General features: G+C 36.3%; 1 protein-coding gene across 1 annotated transcript in view; it reads right to left on the bottom strand.

Annotated features, from left to right (window-relative positions):
• Ptpn13 (protein tyrosine phosphatase non-receptor type 13) overlaps positions 1-14,486 on the bottom strand; it is a 190,216-nt gene that overhangs the window by 21,576 nt on the left and 154,154 nt on the right. The window contains exons 33-37 of the mRNA XM_026413769.2: positions 13,306-13,464; positions 12,291-12,462; positions 11,986-12,196; positions 8,272-8,342; positions 1,699-1,760 (exon numbers count right to left, since the gene is read on the bottom strand). Of these exons, the coding sequence (XP_026269554.2) occupies positions 1,699-1,760; positions 8,272-8,342; positions 11,986-12,196; positions 12,291-12,462; positions 13,306-13,464 (675 nt within the window). The remainder of the gene's footprint in view (positions 1-1,698; positions 1,761-8,271; positions 8,343-11,985; positions 12,197-12,290; positions 12,463-13,305; positions 13,465-14,486) is intronic.

The following is a 14,486-nucleotide window of genomic DNA, read 5'->3' as shown; positions in this document are numbered from 1 at the left end:
AAAAAAAATAAAGCTTCCCTGGATCATGAAAACCATTTTTCATCAGAAATTTATATTATAGACATTTGCATTCAAGGACAGAACACTGCAGGGAGGCTTCCTTAAAGATTTTTAACTCCAACAACAACAACAAAAGGGTCTGATTTTATAGTTTTATGTTAACTTAACAGAAATTCTACCCTTCTCTATTTCAACAACTTGCTGATGATTAAAAAGAAAATAAACACTACACAGCATGAATAATAGTAGAAATACATGAAAATGCAGTTGCTTCGGCTATGTGAAATTGAAGACCTTCTGAATTAACAGAGAATAGTGAGTGTTGTTATAACTCAATCTATACATATGCACATACTAAGAAATTTTAATTTTTGTGTCAGCCATGTATGCTGCAATGTTTTTTTCTGGACTCACAAGTGTGAGATAACAGTGAGATGAAAGGCACAGAATTTTGGGCTTGTGGTCACTTAACTAATTTTCTCCTCCTACACTAAATCAAGCTCATATCCAGAATCCTGTTGAAATGATAAGATTTTCTGATTATTATAGGAACAAGAAAACATTTTACATGGGAAGACATTTTACATTACAAGAAAAGACATTTGAGCAGTGAGGTTCAGAACAGATTGCATGGGATGAATGTAGGATAAAACAGTCCAACTAAATGAAGATTGGTGTAAATGAAGATCAGCTGTGATTATTTTAGAAATGTACATTACATGCCAGAAGAAAAATCATAAAAACAAATGTTAGCCAAACTGGCACACATGTAGACTTAAGGAAAGGCCATGAAATAAAATTTATTATGTGTTAAAATAGTTTTGTGAAATTACTCCCAGATTTCTCCATTAATCTTTTTTTTTTTTTTGGTGGTGGTACTGAAGATTTGAACCAAGGAATGCTTTACCACTGAGCTACATCCCTGGTCCTTTTTATTTTTATTGGTTTTGAACAGGATCTTCACCAAGTTGCCAAGACTGACCTTGAATTTGTGATTTTCCTGCCTCAGCCTCTTCAGTTCCTGAGGATACAAGTAGACTAATTTTTTTTTTTTTTTTTGTACCAGGAATTAAACCCAGGTGCACTTAACCACTGAGCCATATCTTCAGCCCTTTTTTATATTTTATTTAGAGACAGGGTCTTGCTGTTGCTTAGTGCCTCACTAAGTTGCTGAGGCTGGCTTTGAACTTGCTATCCTTCTGCCTCAGCCTCCTAAGCCTTTGGGATAGCAGGCACCCAACTAAATGTTCTAATCTTAAATGCTTCAAGCTCTCATTTTATTATGTGATAAATTATTTCTTAAATCTTTCAAGCAAGTAAACTTGGCCACTGCCGTTTTTCCTCATAGATTTAATTAACACCTTCAGGTGTTAATGAGCAATTCTATTTTTATTTGCATTCTTTCTCTCTTCCTGTGGTCCATGAGAAAAACAAAAGAACTACACATTAATTTAAAAAAAAATCCCTACACTAAAGTTACTTTTTCAAGTAATTAGCTTATTTAAGAGCCATATGTGTGCAAAATGGTGTTACTTGTGTGAGAGTTCTGTTGTGTGTTTTACTTAGCAAAACCTATTATTTTGCCAAAATATATCCTTACTATCAATACTTATATCTGAAAAAGACAAATATTTAAATATGAAATCATTTTGGTTCAAAACACAAGTTAGTTATTTAGATTAAAAAGTATGACATTACCTTGGAGAATGAATTCTTAGGAGTGAGGGCAGGTTGGCCAGAAGGTTCCACACTGTGATGGCCTGAAAGGAACAACTCAGAAGTCAGGGGATGAGCCAGTCAAAACAAGAGACATCACAATAATTAAAGATACATGAAGATGTGAATTTCTGCTGCACAAAGTAGTTATGTAAAAATATGATTCAAATTCAAAATCCTGGGGTTGAGGCTGTTGCTCAGTGGTAGAGCACTTGCCCAGAATGCACGGCCCTAGGTCCTTCCACTGCTAAATAAATAAGTGGGAGAAAAAAGATTATATGATACATATAAAATAATTAAAGAAAACCTGTTAAGGTCTGTAAATAAGTCAAAAATAACACCTGGTATTTTGCCAGAAAAATGTTAGAGTTCGTAAACAAGTCTGGATGGTGCCTGGCAAAATGTCAGAGGGAGTGGTTTGAGAAGTAACAAACGAGAGCCATTAAGTGTGGAGATTCCTTATTGGTTGATTGATGTATCTAGTTTATGCTAATTAAGATAAGCTGTGCAAAATGTATAAATAGCTCTGTTGTCCTACAATAAACGGCTCCTATTCCTGCTGTATCAATCTACAGAAGTTGTTCATCACCCCCCGGCTATTTTGCTGTAGCCCCCCCCCCAACAGATGGTGGCCTGTTACGGGGAGCCCCGGGACACTCGGGAGTAAGTGACAAAAAAAAGCTGCCCGTCCATAGATAGGACGGGAGCAATCTGCTCGTCCCTAGGCAGATAGGGCGAGAAAGAAAAGAGAGAAGAAAAATGGCCATTTCGAGAAAATGGAGAAGATTGATACAGTATTTTGTGTCTTGTTTTGTCTCAGTGTATTGTATTGTCTTTGTGATGAAAATATGGAAGGGGTGAGAAGTAAATTGATAAGGGAAAGAGACACCCCAGTGGAACCAAGAATAGTTACGGCATATGATGATAAAAGCCCAGGAACTCTAGTCAGAAAGAAAAAGAAAAAGAAAGTTCAGAAAAAAAAGGATTATCAAAAAAAAAGTTGCAGCAAAAGGCTATTACTGAATACTTTTCGTTACCGGAGGGTGCGTGAATCTGTGCAGCAGCTGCCATGTGCACAAGCGGGTCATGGTGCAGCAAGTACTTTGCAAGCGGCGGCGGCAGCCGGCTCTTCCACTGCCGGGAGCCCAAATCTAGACCTGACCTGGAGGCACAGTCTCCCAGGCTTTTGCTCCCTGTGTCCAGTAGCAGTTTGAGTCCGGGACACTCCCCAGGGCCATCTGGGGCTGCCCAGGATGCTACAGCTGGCAGAAGACGCTACCAGCGTCCCTGATGTTTGGTCATTTCCAATGCCAATAACTAAGCTACAATGGTTCTCCCACAACTGGAAGCTAATGAGTAATGAGCACTATTAAGGCTTATTTCAAATGTAAAAAACCCTTGAGATAATGTACTAAATTGTTCAGAAGGTTGTTTTCTTAGTGGAATGCTACAGGATTTTCTTTAGCCATCCAGAGTTCCTGCCTTCGTCCCAGTGCTGGTGAAAACGAACATGGAAGAATTTCCAGTGTTGCTGAAAACCGGAGGAGATTTCGGCTGAAAAGCGGATGAGACTTCGGATCAAGCTAGCTGCCTGCAGAACTTACCTATACTGTGATTTAAGCTAGCTGCCTGCAGAACTTACCTGGACTGTGATTTACCTGGACTGTGAGTTATTCTATGAGATACTGCTTTACTTGGACTGAGACAACAAACTGTAATCTACAACAAATTGTAACTCAATCTTTGCAAACGGTGTCATTGCTGGTATAATTTTTCCAAGGGCTTCTTGCATGGAGCCATCAAGTGGCTTGGTATTGTTACATTTTGTATCCTCACTTTCTGTTTGTAGCAGGTTATTTATGGTGTTTCTGTAAAAACCACTATGGTCTTTATTTAAATTAAACAAAAGGGGGAATTGTTAAGGTCTGTAAATAAGTCAAAAATAACACCTGGTATTTTGCCAGAAAAATGTTAGAGTTCGTAAACAAGTCTGGATGGTGCCTGGCAAATGTCAGAGGGAGTGGTTTGAGAAGTAACAAAAGCGAGCCATTAAGTGTGGAGATTCCTTATTGGTTGATTGATGTATCTAGTTTATGCTAATTAAGATAAGCTGTGCAAAATGTATAAATAGCTCTGTTGTCCTACAATAAACGGCTCCTATTCCTGCTGTATCAATCTACAGAAGTTGTTCATCACTCCCCAGCTATTTTGCTGCAGCCGGACTTCGGCAAAAACCCACATTTCTGAGGTTATTATTTTCTTAGTATACTAAAAAAGATCACATCACAAAGTGATAAAACCAAGTAAAAAAGCCAATTTCTTAAAATTATTCACATAAAAGCTTAATTGGGGCTGAATGATTCAAGTGTGAGACATTGAACAGAAAATACCCCTATTGAATGGGGGAGGCATCACAGTTACTATATTATATTCAATGTAGTATTTAAGGAAAGAAAACAAGCATTTGTCTTATTTTAAAAAGAATATCACTTTAATACAGGAAAAGATGTTATAGCTACAACTGAAAAAGACTCAATATATTTCCAAATCAAATACTAATTTTAGTTCTTAGACTATCAGTATAAAAATTTAATACATAGACTAAAAATGAGCAGATTCTCTTTTTTCTTATGATTAAAAGTCATATATTTATTGTTTATTTCATTAAATTATATTTTTAAGAGATTCAGATTGATATGGTTGAATTTGGGAAAATTAAAACAACAAACACAGGTATATGAATCCAAGGATATCTATTTGAAAATGACCTAACAATAATTCTACATAGAAAGATGAAGCCTGAGATGGAATTTTTGTGCATAAATCTCTAAAATTTTGTGCCTGATATTTAAAAAGCCTACAAATGTCTTTTGTTCTCACTTGAAAGCAACATATCCTATTAGTTTCAGAAAAAATAAAAGCATGCCAATAATAAGCCACTTGTTCAAAAAATCATATTAGAAGAGTATAAGACATCCTAGTATATTATTGATAATCTCTCCCTCCTGTTTCTTAACTCCTTCTTCCCCTGTTTCACCTCAGTCGATCATTGACCTGTTTTCTTTCCCTCAAATTTGCACTGTCTACCATTGTGTATAAATAGAATCATACAGTATAAATTCTTTTTTGAACAATATAAATCCTTTTTTTTTGTATGGCTTCTTTCCCTCAGTATATTTATGTTGACATTATTTTAATTATTTGTTGCATGTATCCGTTGTCCATACTTTTGAGTAGTATTGGTTTATTCATTCAATAGTTTTGGACATTTGAGTCTTTTGCAATTCTGGCTGTTACAAGAAAAGCTGCTAGAAAGATTTCTTTCTCCCTCTCTCCCTCTCTTTTATATTTCTCTCCTCTCCTTTCTCTTGTTCTTGTTCTTCTTTTTTTTTTTCTTCTTTTTTCCAGTATTGGGCATTGAGCCCAGGGCCCCATGCATGCTATACAAGTGCTCTACCACTGAGCCACATCCCCAGCTCTTTTTGAAGTTTTAATTTTTGAGATAGGTCTCACACTAAATTGACCAGGCTGGCCTTGAACTTGCAATCTTACTGCCTCAACCTCCCAAGTAGCTAGAATTACAGGCATACATCCCTATACCCATCTGCTAATGAGACTTCTGTTTAAGTTTTTATGTATGGACATATGCTTAATTAAATAAACAAAAAACAAAACTAGGAATGTGCTGGGCATGGATGCATGCCTGTAGTCCCAGCCACTTAGGCATGAGGAGCACAAGTTTGAGCCCAGTCTCAGCAATTTAGCAAGACCCTAAGCAACTTAGTGAGACCCTTCCTCAAAATAAAAAATAAAAAGAGGTGGAGATGTAGCTCAGTGGTTAAGTATCCATGGGTTCCATCCACAGTACCAAAATAAATAAATAAATATCCACTAAGAATGGAATGACTGGTAGGCATGTTTAAATTTTCAAGACATCGTTAAAACTGTTTTGCAGAATAGGTGTACCATTTTACACTCTGGTCACTATGGAAAGTGCCTATTATTAACATAGGATCAGTTTTAAAACCCATAAATAAATTAGTTCTATGGGAATCAAGTCAGAAGATCTCACAGATAGGTCACTAGGCAGTTTCACAGCAGTCCAGAACATTGAATAGTTCTGGAGCCATCCAGAGCTCACTAGAAAAACATTTGTGATAGTTTTATCATGGACTTGAACTATATAAAGCAGAAAAAAGGACCCCTATGCTTTAGCTTTGAGAAGAAAAACATCTATTATAGTAAGGTTTCATTTAGCCACTATTGGGATTTATAAACAATGTCTGATAGCCTAAAAGATTAGTTATCTGTCAAGTACTGAAGTGATTTTTAATTTGACTATATTCCTCAGTGCCAAACATGCATACTATGTTAGTACTTGTGATAAAAGCTACATTTATGTGGCCGAATTATGCAAATGAGTACAGAATTAAACTTTCTGGGTTTTTTTTTTTATTGGTTGTTCAAAACCTTACACGGCTCTTGACATATCATATTTCAGACATTAGTTTCAAGTGAGTTATGAACTCCCATTTTTACCCCAAATACAGATTGCAGAATCACATCAGTTACACATTCACCTTTTTACATAATGCCCTATTAGTAACTGTTGTATTCTGCTACCTTTCCTATCCTCTACTATCCCCCCTCCCCTCCCCTCCCATCTTCTCTCTCTATCCCATCTACTGTAATTCATTTCTCTCCTTGTTTTTTCTTCCAATTCCCCTCACAACCTCTTTTATGTAGTTTTTTATAACAATGAGGGTCTCTTTCCATTTCCATGCAATTCCCCTTTTCTCTCTCTTTCCCTCCCATCTCGTGTCTCTGTTTAATATCAATCTTTTCTTCCTGCTCTTTCTCCCTGCTCTATTCTTAGTTGCTCTCATTATATCAAAGAAGACATTTGGTATTTGTTTTTTAGGGATTGGCTGGCTTCACTAAGCATAATCTGCTCTAGTGCCATCCATTTCCCTGCAAATTCCATGAATTTGTCATTTTTTAGAGCTGCGTAATACTCCATGGTGTATAACTGCCACATTTTTTAATCCATTCATCCATTGAAGGGCATCTGGGTTGGTTCCACAGTCTAGCTATTGTGAATTGTGCTGCTATGAACATCGATGTGGCAGTATCCCTGTAGTATGCTCTCTTAAGGTCTTCAGGGAATAGACCAAGAGGGGCAATAACTGGGTCAAATGGTGGTTCCATTCCCAGCTTTCCCAGGAATCTCCATACTGCTTTCCAAATTGGCTGAACCAATTTGCAGTCCCACCAGCAATGTACAAGAGTACCCTTTCCCCACATCCTCTCCAGCACTTGTTATTGTTTGACTTCCTAATGGCTGCCAATCTTACTGGAGTGAGATGGTATCTTAGGGTAGTTTTGATTTGCATTTCTCTGACTGCTAGAGATGGTGAGCATTTTTTCATGTATTTGTTGATTGATTGTATGTCCTCCTCTGAGAAGTGTCTGTTCAGGTCCTTGGCCCAAACTTTCTGGGTTTAAATTCAGGTTCTACTCCTTATTTTTTTAAACCTTTATTTACTTATTTATTTATGTGGTGCTGAGGATTGAACCCAGGGCCTCACCCGTGCTAGGCAAGTGCTGTATGGCTGAGCCACAACCCTAGCCCCAGGCTCTACTCCTTATTAACTCTGTGAACCTGGGGAAATTGTCAAACTTCTCTGTGCCTCATTTCTCTTTCTATAAAATGATAATAGTAACACTATAATCATGGGGTTATCGTGAAGACAAAGCACTTAGCAGAATGCCTAGTCCAGAATTAGCATTAAATTAAAAGACGTTGCTGCTGGGCCTGGTGGGATAGGCCGAGAATACCAGTAACTTGGGAGGCTAAGGCAGGAAGATCCCAAGTTCAAGGTAGCCTCTGCAACTTGGTGAGACTCTGTCTCAAAATTAAAAAAAAAAAAAAAAAAGGGGGCAAGGAATATAGCTCAGTGGTAAAAGCACCCCTGGGTTTAATATTCAGTTATCTCAAAAAAAAAAAAAAAAAAAAAGGTAACTGCTGCCAAAGCAATTACTACTACTGTTTTCCTTCTTATGCTAGAATGTGAAGCAGATACTTTGCACATTGCTGTATTTACAATGCCCAGAACAATGCACAGAGAAGAAATTCAGTAAATGTCTGAATGAATTACCTTGTGGCAAGCAAGACTATACATGTTCAATGTGTACTAATATATTTGAGACTAATTATAGCCTTACAAAGCAAATACTAATAATATACTTATTTTACTGATAGGAAATAGAAACTTATGTATGGATCCTAGAGACTTACTAAAATCACAAAAAACTTTAAAACTCAGCTCAAATGGGCTGTGAATTTCATGGTCTACTCTATTCTCTAGTTTTCTATTATAAATTAAATTTCAGAGATGATTTCATTTAAATATAATATTTTTGCTTAGATCCTGCAAAACATTCTGAAAGGGCAATAAAACCAATTTAGTTATAACATTCAAACTTGCCATTCAGGAAAAAAAAAAAAAGAAAACTTCCCTAACTACTTGTGTCATAAAATTAATATGGACTTACCATTGGCTTGGGTTGATTTTAGAATTGGAATTGCAGACATCTCTGAACTAGGGATAACTGGATGACCATCTCTGTGTGATTTAAAAAAAAAAAAAAGACAAAGATTAAAGATAATTTGTTTAAATATTCTTTGAACCTTCTGTTAACTACTTTTAGAAATTTTATTCTGGATGAACTTCAGAGGGCCTAAGTGTCCCCTGAAGCTGCAGACAAAATTTTATGAGAGTCTTTATGTATTTTCTGGATGGAAATATTCCCAATCTCCAAAAGATTAAGAATAACTTTATTATGTAATGTTCCTTTGGGCTTTGGGTCAACACATCACTCTTGGGTCAACACAACACATTTCCCTTTCCATTTAAAACACTGGTAATAGTCATCATCAAATAATAATTTAGTTCACTATTACTTGGTAGATAAATAAATAATAATAAAAGTAAATAAAAAGCATTTAACTTAGAAGTCATAAATCATATTTTTAATATCTAAATTCCTTGTTATCTGTTTTTTCTTTTATATTAAAGTGAAAATGTAGATGAAATATCTATATTCAAAGGATTATAAGAATAGTACCACCCTAAATGAAAAGCAGTAAAACAGCACCTTGGGAACAGGGGATTAGTATGCAATCTTATTGCTGCTGATATGTGAGGAACAGGAGGTTGCCTAAGGTATGTACAGTGTTTAAAGAGGCATTATACCACATACCCTAGCATCCATGTATGTGCTTGCTGGGTAGCCCCCAGATGCAAGGCTCTGATGGTTCCTATCTAGGCCATTTCTCAAAAGTCTTATCTGCAGCAAGCAACCTTGAGGGAAGTAACCACACACCTCCCCACAAAAAAACCCAAACTCTAAACAAACAGGTTCTCTTTGGCTACTATAAAATGGTGGGTTCTCCAGATTCTTCTTATGCTATTCCTCTTCTGTAACCACAATCCACTGCCTGTGCAGTAATCCTATTAGGCTTATATACATCATTTCCATGACACCCACACCAAGTTCATGCTACCTGTTGTGCTTAGCAATGAAGTATTACTGATTCCAGTTTTATGCCTACTGTTAGAATCCACGAAACAATAACAGGCTAATTTATTAGCTTACAAATAAGGTAAAATCCCAGACCCTTTACAATTCTCGACATACTGAAAATTGCAACAAATATACATCCCTCCATTATTACTATTTAAAACCTGTGGGCTTTAAATGAGATACATACACACCACACCACGTACATAATAGAGTGGAGAGAAAGCTGGAAGAATAAAGAAAGAGATTGTGATGTCTACTAGAATAGAAGGATAAAAGAAAGTGACTTCAGGGCTGGGTAAAGAATGATCTACTAGCTGGGTGCAGTGCAGTGGCAGACACCTATAATCCCAGCTACAGGTTGAGTCAGGAGGATCGAAAGTTGGAGACCAGAGTTAATAACTTAGTGAGACCTCCTGTCTCAAAAAATGAGGGGGCCTAGGGGATGTAGCTCAGTGGTACAGTGCTTGCCTTGCATTTATGAGATCTGGGTTCCATCCAGTACTGTTAGAGAGTGAGAGAGAGAGAGAGAGAGAAGAGGAGGAGGAGGAAGAGGAAGGGAGAAAGAGGAGGAGGAAGAAAGAAAGGAGACAGTACTAATTTTGGGGCAAAACATTCAGCTATACCTAAGGCTTGCAGCAATGTTAATTTTCACAAAAACATTTTCTAGTTCGTTTAAAGACTTCCCTCCCAATAATTAACATTCAGTTAGTCCTATGAAAATGACTGTATGCCAAATAAGGTTTTAGAAACATATGAAGGATGCAGGTCAGGAATTACATTCAAGGAAAAATAGTATATAATCTAACTTGAAGATTCAGAAGGAACAAACAAGTTTATTAATGATTTAATTCATACATTTCTACATTTTGAAAAAAAAAAGATTCATAGGCACAATTGTGTCTATGAATTTTCCCTTTACATAACTTGGCTTAGTCTGTGTTATGATTTGGATCTGAAATGTTTCCCAAAGACTCATGTCTTGAATGCAGTGATATTCAGAAGTGGGGCTTTTGGGAAGTGATTTGATCATAAGGGTTCTCACCACATAAGTGGATTAATCCATCCATGGATTAATAAACAGATGGCTTTAATGGGATGTCATGGAAACTGTAGGAGAGGGGACTAGTTGGAGAAAGTTAGTCACTAGGGGCACTCCTTGGAAGGATATATATTGTCCCTGGCCCTTTTCTCCTGCTCTTTTCTTGCTTCCTAACTGCCAAGAGGTGAGTAGCTTTATTTTACCATATTTTCCCACCATGATATTCTACCTGGCCTCAGTCCCAAAGCAATGGGGCCAGCTGACCTTGGAATGAAACTTCTGAAATTGTGAGCCAAAATGAAGCTTTCCTCCTTAAAGTTGTTTTTTCTCAGGTATTTTATCTCAGCATTGAAAAGCTGACTGACATAGTCCATAACATAGAAAGTCTAGATTCATGTACATCATAGTAGCAAGAATAAAAGATGATTAACGTTCTAGTGACAAAGCTGTAATTCTTAGAACCTGTGACCATTTTACAAGTCAAAAGAGATGGAGATTTTGAGATGGAGAAATTATCTTGGATTATTAGGATTCTACTGTAATCACTGGGGTCTTAATAAGGTGGACAGGAAAGTCAGAAAAAGAGATGTGGCAGCAGAAGCACAGAGTGCAGCAAAGACTGGCTTTGAAGACAGAGACAGAAGAGGGCTAGGAGCCAAGGAAAACAGTCTTTAGATGCAGAAAAGGCAAGAACATGAGTTTTCTCTTAGAACCTATGGAAGGAATACAGCTCTGAAGACCCAGTAGTTTTTTCCCAGTGAGAGCAATTTTATATTTCCTGCCCTCCAGAATTGTTAAGATAATAATTTTATATTATCTTAAGCACTAAATTTATGATAATTTGTTACAGAAGCAATAGGCAATTCATCCATATTTTTTCAATTTATTTCCATTCTAAGGTACAAGAATTGTTATTAGCACTTTTTAATATTGTGAAACTGTAATGAGGTACAGTGCACGTGGTAGCTTTATATCTCATCAGTAGCAGATGTAGTTCCAGAGCCAGGATCTCATCCTAGCTCTAGGAATTGTCATGACTGGCCAAAACCAATCAATTTATTTTTATCCCTTTGCCTCAGTTCAGGGACTGACCTTAATTTAGGCCTAAGACAACCAGGGAATATTACCTGCTTTACCAGTGGTGACTGGTGAGATCTCAGTTTGAAGATTGTTCTAGATAGTGTGGTATACATGTGCGAGGTATAAAACCACTGTAGTCATTTGATTATCATAAAGCAAACTAACATAAAGAGGAAGGAATAACCGAAAATAGTAAAGAAATGGAACCAGAAGCCTGCCAAATTTCATCTGATGACCACCTAATCTTTAGCCTTTTAAAACCATGTAAGCCAATAAATTCCCTTTCTTACTTAAACAAAGTTGAGTTGTATTTTCTACTATTGGCAACTGAAAACATCCTGATAAACGTGCCGACCACCTTACTAACTGGATACATGTATTCACTTATCCATTTAATGTTTTTAGAATCTCGTATTGGGAGGTCTATTTTAATTTTGTTTAGTCCTGCCAGTTTAGTCAGTGAATCACTAATTCAGTATAATTTTTGTACGAGTACATAAGTATCATCAAAAGCCTGAAATGCATGCATGCAGATAAACAGAGGTCATGAATTATTAGAGTACCTTGTTGCTTTCAGCACCACTGAAGGAAGTGACATGTCTAATGTTCTGTTAGCTTCTTCTAAGGTCATTCCTTGTGTGCTGATTCCATTCACGTAATGGATAATATCCATTAGTTGGAGATTACCCTCAATGGCTGCAACTGACTTTGGATTAATATCACTAATATATATGACTTGATGAAGACTGTTGTGACCTCCAGACAAGGAAAAACCTTCAAAGAATAGAAATTGTTTTCTCAGTCATAAGAGTACTTATTCTTAAGCTAGCCAAGAAAATTATACTGCACAAAACTTGAATTTTCATACCCAACTCCTCTTTGTTGCATGTTAATGTAATGTCAGGTAGCAAATGAAGCAACACTGGCATTCTGGGTAATTCTAGAACTCGTCCCAGAACCAATCTGACAGTCTTGGGTGCAGCTCGGAGCATGTTCACTGCATCAGTGTGAGTCATGTTTGTAACATCTGTATCATTAACCTACAAAAATGAGAAAGAGATAGGATTACAATGTCAAGAACAGGGAAGCTAAATTGTCAAGAAAATACAATAATCTATCTACATTTTTACATTTTAGTAAGAAATTTATTATAAACCATGATCTCTAATTCCTTTATTATAGAAATCATAAGCATAATGGTCAAGCCATCATAAATAAAATAATAAGGTAAAATCCCTTAAGAAATGCATCATTGCTTTGTTAACACAGAAAATTTATTCTCTTAATAATGTAAGAAACATTTTCTCTGAGACTTGAGGTAGCTTATTTCATGCCTTGAGAATAAAGGGACTCTCAAATTAAAAAGGAAACTTGAAGCATTTACCAAGCACTTAACTATATAAGGGCCTTTACTTTTAAGTAGTGCAGAAGGAAAACATAAGCCAAACAGTAACACGGTATAATATTAATACAAAGTTCTTCCATTTCTGTTCTTTGGTCACTGCTCTGGGTTGGATATTGTTTAAATTTGTCCCACAAAAGTTCATGTGTTGGAGCTTGGTCCTCAGTGTGATTGTGGGACCTTTAAGAGGTGGAGCCTCCTGGGAGATCAGTAGGTCTCTGGGAACTGTGTCTTCCGAGCTTCTTTGGCTTCCTGTTTTGAAATGTGATCTCCTTTCCAAATGAGCTCCTACCATGATATCATGAAGTCCTCACCAGAGCTAAGCTGATACCATTGCCATGCCCTTAAATCTCCCAAAGTATGAGCTGAATGAATTTTTTAAAAATAAAATTGGCTAGCCTTGGATGTTTCACTCTAGTAACAAAAAATGGACCATCAATCACATTTGCACAAATCTTCCATTCCTCTTCAATGTCTTTACCTTTATGAGCCGGTCTCCAGGCTTTAGCCTTCCATCACTTTTGGCTGGATCCTGTATGACATCATGAACATAACAACCAATACTCTGATTGCCTTTGGTTACTGTAAAACCGAGGCTTCCTTTTTCTGATTTAATGAGAGTAATGAGAAGTTCTACTTCCTAGAGAAAGAAAACAATGATTCCTTTAAAGTTGGCTGTTTTGCCCTACAGACAAACAGAAAGATGACTATTCTTGCTCTTGATTAACAGAGGAGGGAACCAAATCTTGACCAAGTAAGGAAGCCAAGTCTTTCTAACTCTGGAAGGAATGCCCCTTCTCCTGAGCATTTGAGTATAAAAACAACATTACATGTTTATCCAGAGATAGCAGGAACAGAACTTACTGTGCTTCCATTCTTGCATATTCAGGTTGAACAAGATTAACAATGACACAAGAGTGGATATACTTCAATGATCAAAGAACATGTTTTTGGAGGAAAAAAATTCTTCAGATATTTCTAAACAATCAAGATAGATGCTAAGTGTCTCCAAAGAAAGCTTTGTTTTTGTTTTTGGTAAAAAACATGAAGTCTCTGGATAGTTACACATCAAAACTTTGTTAAAATGTATAAATAAAAAAAATTGGATAAAAAGACTTCAACTGAAGATGGGCTGTTTATGTGGCTGATAAATAGTTTCTAAGGAAACTATGTGGCCTTTATTATAAAAATAGTAGTGAAGATGTAGGTGCTATATAACACACACCCATACACACACATATGTACCCACACTCACACATATACATGCAATTTCTTTTTTAAAAAAATTATTTATTTTATTTATTCTAATTAGACACACCCAATTTTAAGCAACCAAAACATATGGGAAGATTAACTTCAAAATATTTGTTGTTTTGGGATGATAAGATTATAGGTGATTTTAATGTTTTTTTCCTTTGTTTTATAAACATTTATTATTTAGATAATAAATACTGAAACAGGCTGACTTTCAAGCACACGAAGGATATTTCACTTAGAAGTTTGGTTTCCATGATTGATTTGTAGGTTTAGAAGTTATAAGGCTATTAATATAATGTAAACACTCCAGTTGGGCACACAAAAAAAAATGTGGAAGGGAAAAGAATTAACATATGAACTTTAAAAATCTGATGTGCAATGCAATGGAATTTGAGAAACAAATAA

The sequence above is a fragment of the Urocitellus parryii genome, chromosome 10, assembly GCF_045843805.1.
Source record: "Urocitellus parryii isolate mUroPar1 chromosome 10, mUroPar1.hap1, whole genome shotgun sequence".
Lineage (NCBI taxonomy): Eukaryota > Metazoa > Chordata > Mammalia > Rodentia > Sciuridae > Urocitellus > Urocitellus parryii.
This window is presented reverse-complemented; position numbering and strand designations above follow the sequence as displayed.